Raw genomic sequence first — 20155 nt, 5'->3', positions numbered from 1 at the left:
TTACCTCCTCTTCTTCCAGCTGACCATCCAAAGGTTGAGGTAACGGTTTAGCGACTCTGAGCAGCACTGGACCAGTGGGAGCTCCTTTCAGGGCCTGGACGGCCATCTCTAATGAGCAGTTGTCAAGATTGTCATCGTTAACAAAGGCTAGTCTGTCTCCGGGGATGAGACGCCCGTCTGACTCGGCAACGCCTCCAGGAACGAGGCTACGGATTACTATCACTGTCTTGGAAGGGTTTAGAGGATCCTACGATGAATACAGAAAAAAAAGATTTTGAAAGTGATTAGCTGAGGCCTATTTCTGGGTTCTTATATAGTGCTTTATCACAACCAAAGCCAATCAAAGGTCTCATTATAACAGGATAATGAGACCTGTTTGAAGGCACTCAGCAACGGCTGCGGATCACTATCAACGTCTTGGAAGGGTTTCAGAGAATCCTATGATGAATACCAAAAAAAAGGGGATTTGTTATTTTGGTCCCATCCGAAGGACAAAGGAATTATGGTGGAGTGTCTTGCTTAAGGACACGAGTGAAGACCGGGACTCTTGGCTTCACAACCAGCACAAGAGATGAAATTCTGAGGGGGAAAACAAAACCCCAAATTTTCCAATCATTATTAAATATCTCTACGAGGCTCACCTGGTAATCCAAGATACTGAAGCCGAGACCCTTGTCCCCTTTGTTCAGATCCACCGTCTGTAGCTCATCGTCCCAGACAGCCAACCCACCCAGGGACTCCCTAGAGAGTGGGGACGCCCTGTCGGAGCTGTTATCCCTCAGGGTCTGCACGGCCAGCATGCTACCGACGTTCTCCACCTCAGGGAATGGAAGCGACTCCTGGAGATTGGTCTGGTTCGCGGTGAAGACTTCCTCTTGAGCATCAACTGTGACGACGACTTCCTCGATCTTGGGCTGGGGAACTTCGGCCGCCTCTGGGAAGACGGGGTGTGGGTGACGGGCGCATACGATGCGTACGTGCATCGGAAGTTCCTTGAGAGTTTTGACGACGTCGACGTGATTAAGACCAAGCAGCTGCTCTCCGTTCACCTGACAGTCGTTTTAAAAGAATGAATTAACCAATCAGGTTCAATTTGCTTTGTGTATAAAAACTGCACTTTTAGAACGAGGCTTTAAAAAGCAGCGGAGAACTTTATTAAGAAGATGGTTTAGTGATCAAGACACCTGCTCTGGAAAGGCAAAAGTCATTGGTTTGAATCCCACCTTAGTAGTATGACCATGTTTTTTTGTGTGCGCAGGACTGGGGAGGAAAGTACTGAGTATACAGAGCTCAACACACAGCTCTGAATGGGTAGAACAAGTCACATCACTTTTGCCGATAGAGCCTTCTCGGTATATGGACCCAAACTCTGGAATAACTTCCCAATCACATCAGGGACACAACATCACTCAACACATTCAAGGCACTTCTGAAAGCCCACTTGTTTCAGGAGGCCTACCATCAATGACTTTTTTATTTCTTCTGTGCCTCAGCGCCTTTGAGCAAACTTTGATTTAGGCGCTATACAAATTACGTTTCATTGATTGATTGATTGAACAAAAATAATGTTCGTGAGGAATGGGAAATTAAAAGGCAATTACTTACTGTTGGCCTTAAGAATTTTTGATGTATTCAGAGGTAATTTGGGGTGCAACCTCGAGTTGCTGTTTGTTTAGAACCGATTTATTCTCTTAAGCAACTTGACCAATTGCTTACCTCGAGGAGTTCATCCCCACTCTTGAGCTGTGCATTCTGACCCACGGGACCGTCGGCCAAGATGGAGCGGATGTAATGATGGGGTCTAACCTCATCCCCAGATTCATCAATGTCTACTGTGCCTTCAAGGCTGATGCCTAGTCCACCTCCTTCCCGAAATTTGCTTAGCTGTGCCACCTTCAAATAAATCAATAAAATTGTTGTGCTATTTTTTCCTCAAAGTAGTTCACATGCATGAATCCTCCCACATGGTAAACAGCGATATGAGCAGGGCCCAATTTCATAAAGCCTGTAAGCACAAAAATTTGCTGAGCATGAAAATTCTTCCTTGATAAAAAACAAGATTACCAACCAAATTTTAGTTTGTTGCATATTGCTTGTTATTGGTATTCAGCTGTTGTTTGCTTACCCTGAAAATCACATGAAAGTTTGGTTGGAAATCCTGTTTTTATTAAGGAAGAATTTTCATGCTAAGCAACTTTTTGTGCTGATAAGCTTTATGAAATTGGACCCAGGCCTAGCAGGCTGGCTCCGAAAAGTCAACTAGCAATATTAGTCCAACCATTGTTGACAGATAGAGTTCTGGCTAAATTAGTCAAACTATGGTCATTGACGGTTACTGCAATAACCTGGCCTTAATGCAATTATACTCACCACAATCATGATATCTTCACCAAGAATGGTTTGCCAAGCTGAGATCAGTCGAACCTCAGTCTCTGTACTCAGTTCTCCTTCTGTTGGAGTTGAAAAATAAATCCACATAATAAATTTGTAATCGAAATAAATCTTGAGATCTGAATATTTTCTGCCTCTTCAATTTCTTTCTTGTGCATTGTTATCTCTTCTTAGTAAGGGTTCCATCAATGTTCATGGTACATATGCCATCAATGTGTCTGAGCTGGTTTAATCTATCAGGATGTTTGAGTGTGAAACCAGGCTTTCTGCTTGATGTCACCCATACACTCTTGCTTTGGTGAGATTTAGAACAAAGAGCCGTTCCAAAAGCTTTACTCCATGTACTACATCTCTTTTGAGCTCCTTGCCTGTACCATGTTTCCCTCTGTCCTACAATGTGGACTGTTTTGCAAGGACTATCAATTCCTTCCTTCAGCTTCCCAAAGTTAAATCTTAAACGTTTTCTTCTTGTGGCCCCTTACCAAGAATGGCTCAGTTCTCCTTGTTTGGGCTGAGCTTGCATATATGAAAAATTAAATTAAAATAGTAATTGTACCGTATGTCTCCATCATTTCTTGAGGTTCCGGATCAGGCTCTACAGGTTCCAGAATGCCCCCTGGGGGTGGGTAGGCGGCCGGGGCCAAGGGCTGGGCCTCTTCTTCAGTCTCAACCTGTGTCGGCTGAATGTGTTCACTTCTAACCATTTCCTCTGATAATTCAGAAAGGGTGGTACATTACTAAGAGAATAAAAGGGTAGCGACGAGTTCTTCAACGTACGTTTAAAGCCGGCAGGGTCTGCGGCCGTGTGATAAAGGCCCGAGCCAAGGGCGACCCTGCAAGGGTTTAAACGGACGTTGAAGAACAAGTCACTACTCTTTTTTATAAATGCCCTTTTGTTAAAAAACAAAAACAAATACAGTTATAGACACTATATTTTTTTCCAAAATTTTTTGAAGAATCTGTTCGAGCCGCATGGGTTGTGTGTACGCGCGCGCGCATAGATTACGCGCTGATAGCTATTATTTGCACATTGCGTGGTTTTCATTTTACCTTGTCGACTAACACGGTCGGCCATTTATGGATTGCCGACCGTGTTAGTTTGCAAAGTAAAAGGAAAACCACGCAATTTCGAGGCAAATTTGTGTTGTATTCTACTTTTAAATCATCTTTCTAACCATATGCATTTTATAACAAACGGTTACAAACCCTTTTTAAAGACCAACTTGACCGATCCAAGGCAACGTGTTCCTTTAAGGTCAGAAGGTAGGGTTATAGATTGGTTTTTGTCTGCAAAAGTGCTGATTTACAGGCCTAACTTGTAGATATGATTCCCACATGACTCAGGAAGCAAAAAATAGGAAAGAGCATCCCTTATAAATGCATGTAACCCGATATTAAAAAGTGAGCTTTATGCTAAACATAAAACATTATGTCATCGTATGGAAAACAGTTGTACCAACCACTAGCAGATACATTAACAGGAAGTGAATAATAACATTAGTAAAATGTTACTAGGATCTCAATTGGTGTCATGAGTACCATACTATTGGCACTCAGCCAACTCTCCAGACTCTGAGCACACTTGCACAGCCTTAAACAATTGTACACAGACAAATCCAATTGGATGTCCCCTACGAGGGGTGCGTTTTTGCAGTCATAACCAATAACTGTTTCGGTCAATGACCAGTGATAAACCAATAGAAAGTTTAACCAAAACAGTTTTATTTTATTATTATTTTATTTATCTCCACAAGTTCCACTAAAATTACACACAAATGTAAAATGGCCCATAACCTAAGGTTTCAGTCCGCCGATAAAAACATATAAAAGGTACTGACACACAATATACATTAACACAAGGGACATGGAGATTATTTGTTACGAGTGTTAAAAAGGCACCACACTGTTTCCACCATTACCAGGGCGCAAAACAAATTGGTTTTAACGTAAAATAGATTATCATGTTTACTTATCAACTTACGCTCCATGTTAACATTTGAGATGTCCAGAGTGCCTTCAGGATGCCTGGCTAGTTTGACATGAACTACACTGCCAGTATTCCTGAGCATATCGACAGCCTCCACATTGGTGAATCCGTCAAGGCTCTGTCCATCCACCTTAGATCAATAAGAATAAGGAACAGAAATTGTTAGCAAACATAATTGGGTTGTGTTCTGACGATGACTAGAGCAAGCTAGTCAAAACGTTCAGACCAATTTAAGAACTGTGGTAGTGCACTTAATTACCATCCTATAAGCTAAAGTAGTTCTCCCAGCCAATGTTCTACACCTTCCGCCTGGAGAGTAGTTAAAAAAGCAGGACAGTTCTTTTCAGAACTGAGAACTCTCCTGAACATCCAATACACCTACACCGCGGTAGTAGAAAAAAGAAAGACAGTTCTCTAAGCACAAATTCTACCTGGCAAGTAGGACACACACATGGTGTTACCGCAAAGCAAATGTATTGATAACTCACCATGCAATGCCTCAAATCCTATATGGGTTGGATTTGTTATAAACTACTTCAAAAGTTAAAAAAATATATCACATAAACTATAAAAATAATCATTCATTTATTCAAATAAAACTGCAACTGAGGTTAGAAAAAGAAAACATTTATATTAAAAAAATGAAAACATTTAATAAAATCAACTCAGAAACTGTTTTGCCTTCCAAAGGAAAACATACTCTATGTTTGTATTATATTTCTCAGGCATGTCAGGGAATAAAAGCGGGGCTCCAAGGTCAAATTCAGTTTCGAGATCCACTGATTCCCAACAAATAATACTAGTAATAATAATAGTGGCTTTTTATGTAGCAGGCATATCCGTCACTCAGTGACGCTCAAGGCGCTTTAACATACAGCCTTTACTTCCTACCATCCATCTGAATGAGCTTGTTTTCTCAAAGAACCACCTTAGTTAACAATTTTGGAATACTTTAAGACCTGGGGTCGATTTCACAAAGATCTAAGATCGATCTTAACAGCATATCAATCTTAATTGCTCAGCAAAGTGTGATGTCACAAAACAAATTACTATGAAGATAATGCAAACTCGTCTTAGGACAAATCTTAGTGCTTTGTGAAATCGAGCCCTGGGGTTGTAATGTTTCCTCCTTACCTCAATAATTTGGTCATTGACTTTGACATTGCCGTTACGATCAGCAGCACTCCCCTCAGCAATCTTCTTAATAAAGATTCCAGAAACTTGTCCTAAAACATGAAAATAATCCTCATTAGTTTTGGGATTTGGGGTTCTGTATCCATCACACAACTCTTAACACGGCCCAATTTCATTAAACTGCTTTGGAGAAATATCTACTTAACAATTTTCTGCTTAGCAAAACTAAGCAGGATACCAGTCAAAGATTGTACATGTAACATGATATTTTGGCTGGTAACCTTATTCTGGTATGCAAACTTTCTTTGTGCTGAGCTGCCTTTTGTGCTTAAGCAGCTCTATGAAGTTGGGCCCAGGTATGAGATCTGAACCACTCTTGGTATAAAGAGGCTACAAGATGAGAACAATCAAGATGAAACAAACTCAGGGCAGCTCTCAAAAGAAATTAATAATCCTTTTAAGACGATTTAGAGTGTCGTGGCTGAATGGTTAAGAGAATAGAATTCAAGTTATGATGCTAAGTCACCGGAGTGTGGGTTTGAATTCCGGTCGTGAGCAAGATGCTTTACTATACTTGCTTCTCTTCATGCAAGGGTAGATGTTGTTATTATGAATGAAAAAGCATTCGGAGCGCCACGGCAGCTTGAGGGTGAGAAAGATTAAAGGTATGTTATTGGCCCATTGACAAGGGGACTAATCTAAAGTGCATTGATATGAATGATTGTGAAATGCGCTATACAATTTTATTTGTTTTCTCTATTATCTGAATACTGTTTGAAACGTCGAGCAAACCTCCAGAAGCAATCACTCAATAAAGAGATTCAACACACCGGGTACCTGGAAACCTTGATCTAAAATTATGAACTGACCTGTGGCAACATCTCTGACGTATCCAGCGATGGTTATCCCAAGACCCTTCGCTTCCTTCTCCAAGACAACGTCAAATATCTTAACACCTTCAGATTCCTCTTCCTTTTGGAGACAAATACAACACTTTTGTAAAAACAACATTTTGTTAACCTTTGTCTCAGACTAAAGCTTGGTTCATACTTCCTGCGAATGCGAAACGAATGTTGACATCACAAATACGCAAGGAATAATTCACAGAGGTTGAGTTGTACTCAACTCTCCAGCAAGTATCACAGAGAAAACAGAGTTGTGAGGTCAAATTCATGTCAAATTCTCTTTGCATTCGCAATCGCAGAAAGTATGAACCAGGCTTTATGCAGATACATGTATGCCAAGATTTGCATGTTGGCATCAGGGAGACTTTGTACACAAATCAGGGAGGCATTTAGAATCACATTTAACACAATAGGGGAAATCAGAGAGATTTTCAAATTTGTCAGCAAGTAGGCCCAGGGAGTACGGGTTAAATAAAAGGAGAAATATTTATTACCAATGCTAGTTGGGGCGGTGGCTGCGAATAATCTTCGGTCGTCTGTTGAGGCTGTATGACAGGCTCTGGCTGGATGAGGGGCTCCGCGTCTTTAAGAGGAGACGCCACAGCAGGAAAGGCACTCCTGGCTACAGTCAGTCGCACGTGGCTTCCTGCTTGCCTGAGCACCATGGCAACCTGGTCAGAGGTCATACCCTGGAGGGGCGTGTCGCCAATCTGCAGAATGATGTCTCCACTCTGCAGACGCCCATCCTGTGGCGACAGAAATTACCATGTAGAACTGGTGAGCAGTTAGGCTTTTTGGATATGCCAAGATTTAATTCTAGTTGAAAGGTTTGAGGCTTTTTCATTGTTAAGAGGATTGGGTTTCTTGTGTAATAACTGGGAAGAATTGGCAAGTTTAATATGAGCCAAGTTTGTGACTCATGCCCGGCAAAGCAGACAGATCTTACTGATCAAAATTTGCTGCGAAAAAACTGTGTGAAACTGTGCTAAGAATTTTTTTTATTACTATCCCCCCACCCCAAACCCCATAAGAATCAAATTGCTAGACCGGTCCCAATGTGCAAGCTATTTGCCAATTGTCTGATAAAATGACTTACTAAGTCACAAGTTAATGGTTTTAAAAATGCTTTGTGTAGACTAGGGGCATTTTCACTGGTTTTATACTGATGGTTTTTGTGAATTTTTATGTACGTGTTACATAAAGAAATATATTTAAAAAAAACTCAAAACAAACCTCATTGGTCGCAATTCAGGTATTTCATCCTGATACAAAGCTTTGTTTTAAAAAATCAGTTTCAATCTTTGTCAGTGTTTTTACACTATTTATTCTTTACAAGTTATTCCTTACAAGTTATTCTTGCTTTTAACTTTTTAAAATAAATTTAAAAAAGGGCTTTCACAATGTACATGTAGCATTTTATTGTTACAGTCTGAAACAGTGGACTTACCCTGTCGGCAGTACCTCCAGGTAGGATGGTCTTAACCATGATTCCGACGTCACGGACACCAACGATGCCGAATCCCAAGCCGCTACCGTCGTTGTAGAGCTCAATCTGCTGGATTTCATGCTGAGGCGGCTCAATCGGGATATCTTCAGGCTGCTGTGAATATTGATGGAGAGAAGTGAGGTGTTTAAAGAACAATCTGAACAAGTTGTACACTGCTATCTAAAAGGAGCAGATGTCAATACACTGTCCATGATTCATGATAGTATCTGGGGCTAGCAATTTAAAAAAATAAATAGATCTTCAAAAATTGGATGAAACCTTAAACCTTTAGATGTACATGCTTTCATCGATTTGACATATTAAGCTTTTCCATTACTTAAAATTTGTTTTGTCCTCAGATGAGAGGCCAGTGATTTTAGCATCAGGCCAGTAAACCCATGAGTGGATAAGTCCATAAATTTTTAAGTCTTTGACCAAATGTTGACTTTCAGTCCGCTAAATAATCTTTTTTTGGCAATTGTTGAGGCTGAAAAAGTAGTAATAATAATGATGAATGGTACCCATTTACCTTTTCTAGGCTAGTCGGCTGTTCTTCTTCTTTGGGTGGGTCAGTTTCTTTGAGGGCGTTTGAAGGAAGCTGGAAGACCCCCCTGGCCACAACGAGCTCAACCAGACCTTTCACTTTCTGTAACATCTCAATGGCCTTGTAAAAAAATAATAATCATAATCAGTTCAAACAAAATAAACTATAGCTGTAACCCTTTAAATATTTGTTTTATCACCTTAATAGTCTACCACTTTTAGGGAACATAAACTCCTCGGCAAGTCCAGAATAAAAATACCGGGTGCAATGCATTGTGATTCACTTGAATTCGTCACAAGCTCCAGCATAGACCTTATCGCAATTACTTGGTATGCGCTTATTAGACATGGAATGAGGTGCATGATGGTCTATCTAGAGATCAAGTTTGATCGCTTGCTAGACCAACATGCACCTCATTGAAAGGTCTATGTCCCAGTACTGCTATATGTACAAATGTAGACTGCAAAGTTATCTTTCAAGTCCATTTTCCTAATTTTTGTTTGTTTGCAACATACCTGTTGATGAGAAACACTTGCGTCCAGGAGATGGCCATTGATAGCCAAGATCTGATCACTCTCATGTAGATTTCCATTCCTATCAAACAATCAAAGAATAACTCAACGTCTGGTCACTTGAAAAAACTACACCTCATAAAGGTAAGGTAATTATCATTTGATTAGCAACCATAAAAGGGTTGGTTTCATTATGAACAACATAAAAAAAATACAAAAAACATCAAATAAATTATAAAACCAATAATTAACTTGTTCAAATAAAAATGTAACTGAGGTTAGACAACAAAAAATGGCTAGCTATTTAAAATTAAAAAAAAAATGGTTTCTTGACAGTCAAAATTTAAAAAAATCATTATTATAACCCACAGAAAAAAAAAACATTTTAAAAACCTACTTAATTTACGCCTGGTAGAAACAACATGATAAACACCAACCGTACAAAGTTCAACTACTGTATAGAATGCACAATAAAACAAACAAGCAAAAAAACACACAAACAAAACATCAGGTTGACTATGGACCCCCTGCTTAAATACAGCCAGATGGAACACAGTTGAAATAACAACTTTTTTAATTGCAGACAAAGGCAACGAATCCCTTGTATGTTTAGTGTAGTTGAAGTGACTTTTTATAGGATATTCATGTTTTATTATCAACCATGTTTTATTATCTTCCACAATGCAGACACAATAGAGGACACCATGCCCCATATCAAGCACCAAATGTGAGATAATCTCAAATTGCAAGGCATTATAGCTTAAGTTTTCTTGAGTATAGACCATAATAATTCCGAAGCTAATTGATCGGTAGGAGTTTCAACCAGTGTAACGTTACCACAAGGTTTTTCCACAAATATTTTTCAATCATCAAAACACCATGCCAATTGAATGATCTCACCTTTCTGCAACCCCATTGGGCTGGATCTGCTGAACGAAGATACCCAGCTCCCCATGATTCTCACTCTTCAGTCCCACCACACTGAACCCAAGACCTCCCTTCTCTGGCTTCATCAGCTTCACCGTGGTCACCTCCCGTCCCATGGCCAGCTCCGCGATAGAATCCAGCAAGGCGTCGCCCGTGTCCAACTCATCCGCTTCCACAACGGCCGGCGGGGCGCTCTGCTCCACGGCAGCCACCTGGACTCTCCCGATCTCGTCTTCCAAGTTGATCTCATTCTCGTAAGCGTACGGATGAGCCGGGCCCGGTTGTTCAAGTTCGACCGGCTCTGGTTTAGGTGGTTCCTCAAAGACGAGGTCACCGCTCGAGTTGAAGTCGAACTCCCCGATGGGTTGACCGGGCGGAGTGGACTCCACATGGTCTCTGAGCTGCCTCATGGATTGCTGGAGGGTCAGCAGCTGGGTGAAGAGGGGACTTTCCAGCATGTTGATCATGTCGCTCAGTTGCTGGCCGAGCTCTTCGTCGCCGGTTTGCTGGAGCTCGGTTTGCATACCGCAAAGCATCTCCACAGCATGTTGGGTATCTAATAAGTATTGGAGTAAATTGTTTGTTTTACCAGTGTTTAAAAATATATATATATTTTTCGTTTCTTTACCATTATATATTGTATTCTGGACTCTTCTTAACTTAGCATACGTTTCCATTATGCTTACTTGATCAACATTTTAATTCAACTACAGGTGTATGTGTGGGATAAATGTATACATGTATAAGGTGTGTAGAGCTAAAAAATCTAATCGTATAGTAACCGTCTTTGTCATGTTTCCATGTTCAAAAGCACAAATTGTATGTACTTTTTGTAAATTTGATGTAAAGGCCGAAATGAATTTCCCATCAAGGATACTAAAGTGAATTGAATTGGATGGATACTGACTCCAAAAAGGGACCCAACTATTTGCCATTTCGGCCTTGGGCTGAAACATCTTTGGTCTCTTTTATTTCATCATATTTTAAATAACTTTGCTATTGTGCAGTGTGATTGTATTCACCCATTAAAACAATTTTTGTAAGTGTTTTTCAATTTAAGATTTATTGTGAAGGGCTTTGATCCATTTGAGAGGTGCTATATATAATACATAAATGTCGAAAAATAACAATAAAAACAAAACAGTTGCACAGTGATATAAACCTACCTGCAACAAGAGCCATGGTGACCTTTGACCTATTCCTTCTGTGATTGACAAAAGACTATTTCCTCACGAAGACTTAGTGATGGTCAATGGATGGTTATGACATGGGATCTCAGGGTCTAACAGTAACAGACCCTGCACATCTGCAAAGATAAAAAATTATCATTGTATAAAAAATCAAGTCCAACAAACATAAAGAGTGCCATGCTACATGTACAATTTGTGTTCACTGATTGGCATCAAATCATTGTAACCCTGACATACTGACAAAGCTAGTTCAGTGTGTTGTCAGATTTGCGATAAAATATTTCCAAATTGCTGTCATTGTGCATAACTTGTTCCTACAGTGCTGACCCTATTTTTAAAATGGTAGGTAACTGGAAATCAAACTGAATCCTTTTTTAAATTTGGCCTTATTATTTAAGTTGAGCATTCTGTACGGAGTGGAAACCTGGACCATGAGGAAAGAGTTCCAAGATCTCATGGTGTAAGCACAAGTCCAAAGAACAGATCTACAGCAGAGACATTCCACCAATCTCTGCTACTGTTGCTCAACGCAGAGTCCGCTTTGCTGGTCACTGCTTTCATGCTATAGGCCAGGTCATACCTGACGTGTTATATTGGAGACTGTTGTGCCCTAATAGAGGACTTAGACCACTCAACTTCATCGACGTGATCTGTAGAGATACAGAGTCTGAAATTGTGGACCTTCCAAACATGATGATGGATAGAGACCTCTGGCGTGACGTTGTGAATGGAATCTCGGTTGCAACCACTAAATGATGATGAGTGTGCAGCTATTTATATCTAGTGTGACGTTGTGCATGGAATCTCGATGCGACCACTTAATGATGATTATGTTGAGTGCATACAGCTATTTATCTTGCATTACATGTAAGCTTTGCATTCAAAAACAGTGCATGCTCTGCTTTAGTTTGTCATCACAAACCATCTCACCAGTCCCTGCTGTTACCAGGCCATCAAACTAAATTTAACTCTGCAATTCCGCTTGACTGTAAGCAGATGTGCAAACCCAGTGATAAATTCAGTTATTAATAGTATTACATGACAACCGAGAGGGAAGAAACTCCTTTTCCGTGGTTCTTTTTATGAGGTAGGAAGAACTCAGGAAGTTGACTCAATCTAGTGGGATTAAAAGTATTAAAGGGGATCAGAGAGTTGGCTTGTGCAGCAGACTGAGAGCTCAAAACCACTTTCAGTGTATAGTACGAAGCAAACCTCCAGTTTTGAGACTTTAGGGAATGGGTAGATTAGGGTCTTAGGAAAATTCAGAGTGCCACAGGGTGGGACGAGTTAGGGTGCTGGAAGCTCTTAGTGTTTGGCTCGGCACTTTTTCTCAGTCCCAAAGAGTATGTACATCACAGGTTTCTTAATGGGGTACTGCAACTTGTTTATGCATTTTGATTTTTAAAAATCTAACAGTTGAGCTGCAGCACTAGCAGCCAAATGGGCACACACTTTACATCAATGTACTTAAATCAAGTTCATACAATAATCTCTACAATGACCCTCTTAAAAACCTGTTTTGTTCGCACCCCTTTGACTCCAACTATGTGTACAAATACACTCTTCATTTTAATCTTCTTACTCCATTATCAGTACTCAATGGAATGTGTAAAAGATTACGTAAAAACATACATGTACCTACATGACCTACATCAACATGAAAGATTGTAAAGCTGCATCACAATGTGCACAACATTGTTTAAAAAAAAAAAAAAAAATAGATAATTTTACAGATTTCCACTTTGTCTTGCTTGTACTGGGTCAGGGTGCAAATTTCACCTTCATGAACTTTATGTTGGGTCACATAAAGGGTGGATAAGTGTTTTTGGCAGTTACCAACATTGCTTTAGAGCAGTTGATTAGTGAACAATTTAAAGGAACACGCTGCCTTGGATCAGACGAGTTGGTCTTTGAAAAGTGTTTCAAACCGTTTGTTATGAAATGCATATGGTTAGAAAGATATTTTAAAGTAGAATATAATGATCCACACAAGTATCACTCGAAATTGCGAAGTTTTCCTTTTACCTCGTGTTCCTTTAAGTAAAACTTTCTTCGGAAAACATTTAATGAAAATATTCCAAATCCGACCTCAAATTTTGCATTTTTCATGACCGAAAATAGTATCTTACCCCAAATGGAGAAATAATGCTGAAGCCACCTTCACTTAAGGGTTGGTTATTTTCCTATTAAAAAACATTCCTAATTGGAATTTGGAGTTCAATTTGTTAATTAGTAATAATACCATATGCATGTGGACATTCCAGTTTCCACTGCATGACTAGAAATCACACACTGTATGCTCAAAAGAAGCTCACTAGATGTCAAATGACATTCAGCCAGTGCTGTCAAGACATCTGGAGACTGCAAAACTACTTATTTTTCATGATTTTTGTAATTTTATAACAATTCAAACAGTCATACTCATACTGTATCACTATAAGCGTCAATTCGACAACTTTAATGTGTACTCTACAGACAACTCCATTAGAACTTAATTCAACAAGAGCTTAGTACACATCCAGGAAAGCAATTCAGAGGAACTTGAACTTTTGACATGAAATATCTTTTGAAAATGATAATTAATATTAACGCAGCCTAGCCGGAGCATTACATTTATTGTAACTTGTAACACTTCGGCGACTCCCGGCGAGGGTCGAAGACCCGACCCCGGAGTGTTACAATTTTTGTAACTTGACTAAGGACTTAAAGGCAGTGGACATATTGATTGGTAATTACTCAAAATAATTACAGCATAAAACCTCATTTGGTAACGAGTAATGGGGAGCTGTTGATAGTATAAAACATGTGAGAAACGGCTCCCTCTGAAGTGACGTAGTTTTCGAGAAAGAAGTAATTTTCCACGAATTTGATTTCGAGAACTCAAGTTTAGAATTTGAGGTCTCGAAATCAAGCATCTGAAAGCACACAAATAGGTGTGACAAGGGTGTTTTTTTCTTTCATAGTTATCTCGCAATTGAGCTCAAATTTTCACAGGTTTGTTATTTTATACATGTTGAGATACACCAAGTGAGAAGACTGGTCTTTGACAATTACCAATAGTGTCAGGCTTGTTGTAAAAAAACATTTATTTGGTATAAATAAATACCTTGGACGGTTTCAAGTCTCTGATTGGTCAAAACCCGGTCACGTGTGGGAGTGTTAACGGTGGTATAAAGACTGGCTTTGGAAAAAGAGCGAATAAGTGGCCACTAAATCAGCATACATTGTGTAAACCTTGTGCGTTGCGCTGTATCGCACACTTGTTTATATCCCTGTAAGTTTCATTGCAACTTCGTGCACTTACGCGTACGCGCGCTGAAAATGTATCAATTTTGAGTGCGCGCGTGTAACATGTGCGCGCGTATAAACTGACGCCGAGCTCATGCGCGCGTTTTGATGCACAAGGAACAGCTATCGTCCAATCGTTTGCCTCCTTTGACCCCAGTGAAGGCGCTGAACAGATCATTATTTAAAAGAGTCACTGGTCTCAAAGATCAGTAATGTGATTAACGCACGAAAGAGATGGGAACCATCAAAAGCTCAAATATGGCCCCTGAACATGTCTGGAAGTACCGCCGAGAGAAAAGTCACAAAATTTGGACAATTTTAGCCGTTTAATTCGCTAAAAAAGGTATTTATTAATGGGAATAACAGTGTTCGTACCCGGTCTTCACTGCGTGGTAATGACCTTGGCTGTTAACGGACCTCGCCTCCGGCTCAGTCCGTTAACAGCGCCAGCCACCAACCCGGTCATTACCACGCAGTGAAGACCGGGTACTCGCACTGTTATTCCCTAATTAAACCACAGACCCATCAGTAGGCAATGTAGTTGCGATAAAGTAACCCTCCTCCTTCCGGCCGTCGGGAGGAGGGTTACGTTATCGCAACTACAAGAAATGAGCCTTCAAACATCCTGACGTGTGGCCAAGGATTTAGAGTTGGCCACAGAAGTGGGACTAACATTCAATAACATTCAATATATCATGGCATGCATGCATGCATGCATGTTAATAAGGTTTATCGCGATTTCAGAACCGCACTGCGTTATGGGTACGCAGAGGGGGCATTCGTCGACCGCGGTGTATGTTGTCATGCACGATGTGCACACGCATGGCCTATATCTCTGTGTGGATTCAACAGCGCCCTGTCGTGATATTTTGCTATTCGCGATAAACCTTATGTTTTGATGGTCAGTAACATCAAGTCTGGTGCCGGTGTGATGTGTGTGTGGTGGTCGAATGCACACACATCACATAACACATTTCCCACAGCACTAGGTAGCTAGGTAGGAGACCAGACAACTCGTCCGTCGGACAACTTGTCCGTTCGGACAACTCGACGGTTCAGATAACTCGACGGTTCGGACAACTCGACGGATGATTTATTCAACCGTCAGACAACTCGACTTGGGGTCAAGACAAGTCGAGGGATGGCCGTGAGAGGGCTCAGTGCGGGGCGGGGGAGGGGTAAGTAGTGAACTGGGGGAGGGGCGTGTACTGACTTGGCACATATGCACTGGCGTTCCCCGGGGGTGGGGGTATATTATGGTGGGTGGGTTTAATATCCGGGTGAACAGATATTAACGTTTTTTTATTTTTTACCATTACCATAATTTTCATTATTTTTTTTTCTATACATGATCAAGTTTTAATTGTTGTAATTTTATAAGTAAAGGAAAAAAAAGTAAATCTTCTAATAATAATATAGAGCTGTATTTATAACAATGTTTTAATGTTTTAATTTTTTTTTTAAACCTGTTATTTTGAGTAAGTTGAAGAGAACTGCAGCTGGCTAACTAATACTTAATAGAGTCATACAAAGTCTCACAGGATATAGTCACTAACAGATGTGTCTTCCACGTATGGCTTCACTGGGACACCACACTTTCTTGTAACGGTAACGGAAGTTGGCCACTCAACCGTCGACTCGTCTTATTAACCATCCGCCGAGTTGTCTCAAAGTCAAAGCCGAGTTGTCTGAACCGTCGAGTTGTCCGAACAGTCGAGCTGTCCGACTGACGAGTTGTCTGACATTCGCTAGGTAGTACAGTAGGTAGGTCGCACTAGCACTTGGCTTCTCTGTCCTTACTCTATTAAGTATTATGAATGTCTATTAATGTATTGCTGTAGTCTTCGTTAGCATGCATCATGCAGTGTTGTCGTCAAAACCTTACTATTTTTAAATCATTTATTATTAAATCATACAAAAACATTATTTTCAGAACATGTATTTATTATAATGAAGAAAATAATTCCCTACCACCTTGCAGTACGGCCTACCCCTACCAACCCAATACCACCGCAATGCAAATATAATGCGTCAGTGAAGTGAGGTGTGGCCCAATTTTTAACCAAAAAAGACCACTGACTCACTGACTGAGCTCCAACCATGGAGGTAAAAACCAACCAAGTCCGACTGACAATTCATTTACGGTTTTCAACAAATTTGACTTACTCACTATGTTCCAATACTCCAACAACTTCGCAATAGTTCCTCCTGAGGGTAATGGGCCACTTGATAATTACATTTCAAGGGATGGTTGATTTAGTCATGGAGTTATTGTTGATTCTCCAACTCCAGAGAAGACCATCACAAAATGCAATACATGTAGTATAGGCTTCGCCGCATATGTGTGTGCCGCGCCGCGTCCAAACGGTAAATAATGTATTGTAAAATACGTACACACATATACACAGACGACACGGCTAGGTACCAATCAAACTCACTCGGCAGCATTTGCATGCACGACACACGAACTCGGCACCAACCTTTTTCGAAACCACGGCTTCAGCTTTGGATTCGGCTTCAGGCTCTGTCCTCTCGTCTGAAACCCTTGGCGCGTATATGCAAAGCACGCGCAATTGTCAAAGCAACCGCGGGGCCAAGCTAGCCTAAGCTGAATCCAACGCCAAAACCAGTCGTTTCGAAAAGGGCATACTCACAAACCCCATTTGTGGCGGGTTGCAGGGGGGGGGGGGGGTAACGGGCGGCAGTTTTAATGCTCCATAAACTCCCGTGTAACCAATTCAACAAATCAGCCTCTTAAAAAACTAATCAGATATATTTTCAGAACACTAAACTTCAGATTTGTTGGTAAACGTCAGCCATGGGCGGGTAGGAAAAGTCAGTCGTTTGGAATTTGATACTACGCCTACCCATATTTTTGTTTAAAGATGATTACGCATGCCGCCTATCGTTGAAAATAAACCCATTTGCTCTGTATGGCGCGGCATGCGTTCAAAGCGTCTCAGTCATTACATTATGTAAGTGGCAGCGACACAATTCGATACAAAATACAGGATCGGAAAACTCCAGATATAGTTGAAACTGTGTTTTTTTCTACCAGTGGTAAACAACTCTCTAAAAACTATCCAAAACATCTCAAATTGGTCTCCTCAATATTATACGGGCAAAACAATGAGGTAAGTAGCAAGCAAACTACCGGTCGAAGGGTATAAAAACCATGTTTTGTACCATCCGAAAGCCAATATCAAGGGCTCTCCTTTCGTGCTTATTTTATTGCTATTATGACGATTCCTTAAGTCGGGGCCAGCGGCCAGGAATTTTGTTTTTGTATTGTCTACAAAACGCATTTGGTCGATCTCGGGGGCTCACTTACGGGGGAGAATCCCCTTTAACGAAGAACTCTCTCAAGTTTGACGACGAAATACCGGTGGCAGGTGCATTCTCAAGTGCTAGAGGTTACTCGATCGGTAGAATCATAATTAAACTTCAATTTCATGCTATTATACATTTCGTATGAACTGTACCTGCGCTGCCGACGGCTATCCATGCACAAGGCCTCTACGTGCGTGCGCGAAGTCCGTCCAACACTTGCTTCCGAAAGGCACCGAATCGGTGAGAGAGTTTTTGTGCCTCAGAATTATATATCACCACTCTGCAGAAGTCATACCACCACCGTTTTGTTCAGTTTGGTTCCCATTGTTCGGGAAATCCGTGCAGAAAGCTCTTCACAGTTGTGCCACATTCAGTCAATACCATAATTTATTTTTTTCCAATTTTATCACTTGAATAGCCTTACACACAGTGCCGACGGGATACAATAGCCGCATCGATATCAAGTTTTCTAACCGTCGTGACGCGGAAGTACATGAGTACAGTAATAGTTCGTAAAAGTATTTCAGTTCGAGCTTATTAAAAAAACAACAAGGAGATTTGGTTATGCATGTACGTAAAATTAACCCTCCCTCCTCCAACGACCGTAGCTTTAGAGTCTTGCTGCAAAACACATTGGACTTCAGGCAGGCCTATAAATAAATAGGCTCTGCAAATAATGTTATAAGCGCCACTGTTACACGGGTTTGTTTCCAGATTTCTTTAGCTGCAACGGAAGTAGTGATGGTAGGCCTATTCGTTTCTTTGGTCGCAATACTAGGCCTATGCAATGGTAAGATTATCACTTTCTTTGAACTTATATTGAATCTCAGAAAAGTAAATAGTGCACAATTATTAACAAAGTCTTCCTGTAAACCATTTGGCAGACAAAATATATCAAAATCAGTTTCAGACCAAACGAAAATATTGGTGTTATAATAAATACGGGTATTCATTCTCAATCGGGATTTTCTAATCTTTTTAAATAAAAAGTGTTCTTGTTTTCAAAATGCATCAGTGCTTTTGTGGCTAAGAATGATAGGTGAAGTTCCCCTATATACTAACCTAATAGACACTTCATGTAGGCCTATCATACATTGTTCTTATCGTATTAATTGCATATTTGCCATGAACATATTTTTTGTACTATATCAGCGCTCCCCTGTTTTTATGCTCATTAATTTTTGGAATAATTATCATAAGGTTTACCCTCCTTGCTTCCTGTTCTTTCTTTGTAATACAGGAGCTAGTTATGTACCGTCATGCCCTCCAGCAGAGGCAACTTTTACCCACGCTGATGGCACAGGTATCATCGAGGTCTCCACCAGTAACAATGCCACTGCCCTAGTATCTTATTCCCTTTCATATTCTAGTTCATTTGAAGCAGAAGTCACACAATGCTATCCAGGCGAACCCCCAATTTATTCATGTCCTGCAAACAATCGATTTCCCATCACGTTTTCTTTGACTGGCGGTGATGGTACAGGCGATCCACCCCCAAAAGTGATCAAAGTGACCTATGAGGTCTGGATTACTACCATACCACTTGTGAGAAGTACTCCATGCGAGTTTTATGTGAGGGTTTTGGGTAAGTTGATGCTTTTCGTATAAATTTCTAAAGTTAAAGTGGATGGTAAATTATCAACTAACTCGACTATTTGGGTTGGACATAAAGGTTTATCGGACATAATGGGTCAGACGAAAAGGTTCGACGATCATAGTTGGTTTGTCCATGGTTTGTCGGACATTTTTAGTATGCACTACGCAAACACGTGACCGTGATCATTTGTCTGGTTTCTAAAGGTGACGTCACCACTTTGGGCTTATTTCATGCTCACGTATGACGGCTGCACGTACGTACCTGACTAACAAAAAATGGTAACTCCAGGTATGCTAAAAACGTGAGATTTTAACAACACAATCTTCTGACGTTCACGTTCACGCATTGCTCGTGTAACGTACAGCTAACCTCCCTAGTGTTTGTCGGAATTATTAACTTTTTCAGGCGGAACGATTTTTTTTATGAGAAGAGATTACTGTGTGAACTGTCAGATTAATTTTTAGATTGACTCTAATTTTGGGAACCCAAGTACGCCCTCAAAAGATGACTTTTTATTTTAGACGTCATCTGGATTTTGCCATTGTGTGTTGCTCGTCGTTTTTTCAACGTTTCTGAATTTTCACACTGTAATATCAACAGATACAGGCAATCCTGTAATAACATGTCCTGCCAATATTGTGATGCCGGGTGATGAGCAAGGATTCACCATGAAGACTGTCAGTTGGACTACACCAGTCCCAACAGATAATTCCAATGCTGCTATTACCTTAACATCTAGCATCGACCCCTTCACTTCACCCGCCACATTTCCCGTTGGTGTTCAAGAAATCACATACACTGCAATGGACCAATCAGGGAATGTTGCGGATTGCACTTTCACTGTGACTATCACAGGTGAGTTTG

The 20155-nt window shown here is 40.6% G+C and overlaps 2 protein-coding genes across 7 annotated transcripts in view; one reads left to right on the top strand and one right to left on the bottom strand.

Moving 5' to 3' along the window:
* LOC139945842 (multiple PDZ domain protein-like) overlaps positions 1–20155 on the bottom strand; it is a 468628-nt gene that overhangs the window by 34927 nt on the left and 413546 nt on the right. For 4 of the 6 annotated variants that reach the window (XM_071943326.1, XM_071943325.1, XM_071943330.1 and 1 more), the window contains 14 exons: positions 11053–11192; positions 9860–10442; positions 8963–9041; positions 8433–8567; positions 7865–8017; positions 6912–7163; positions 6382–6484; positions 5513–5604; positions 4373–4508; positions 2948–3100; positions 2371–2450; positions 1717–1893; positions 642–1049; positions 5–247 (listed from right to left, as the gene is read on the bottom strand). In XM_071943326.1, the coding sequence (XP_071799427.1) occupies positions 5–247; positions 642–1049; positions 1717–1893; positions 2371–2450; positions 2948–3100; positions 4373–4508; positions 5513–5604; positions 6382–6484; positions 6912–7163; positions 7865–8017; positions 8433–8567; positions 8963–9041; positions 9860–10442; positions 11053–11068 (2610 nt within the window). In that variant the 5' untranslated portion in view covers positions 11069–11192. Of the gene's footprint in view, positions 1–4; positions 248–641; positions 1050–1716; positions 1894–2370; positions 2451–2947; positions 3101–4372; positions 4509–5512; positions 5605–6381; positions 6485–6911; positions 7164–7864; positions 8018–8432; positions 8568–8962; positions 9042–9859; positions 10443–11052; positions 11193–16530; positions 16710–20155 lie in introns of those variants that run through there. The other 2 variants (XM_071943327.1, XM_071943329.1) reach the window with 2 other exon arrangements.
* Positions 18365–20155, top strand: part of LOC139946262 (hyalin-like) — a 10122-nt gene continuing 8331 nt past the window's right edge. Inside the window, exons 1-3 of the mRNA XM_071943883.1 lie at positions 18365–18484; positions 18935–19279; positions 19892–20146. Of these exons, the coding sequence (XP_071799984.1) occupies positions 18436–18484; positions 18935–19279; positions 19892–20146 (649 nt within the window). The 5' untranslated portion in view covers positions 18365–18435. The remainder of the gene's footprint in view (positions 18485–18934; positions 19280–19891; positions 20147–20155) is intronic.

Source organism: Asterias amurensis, chromosome 13 (assembly GCF_032118995.1).
Source record: "Asterias amurensis chromosome 13, ASM3211899v1".
NCBI classification, from domain to species: domain Eukaryota; kingdom Metazoa; phylum Echinodermata; class Asteroidea; order Forcipulatida; family Asteriidae; genus Asterias; species Asterias amurensis.
The sequence above is the reverse complement of the archived record's forward strand: the minus strand, read 5'-3'. Positions and strand labels throughout refer to the sequence as shown.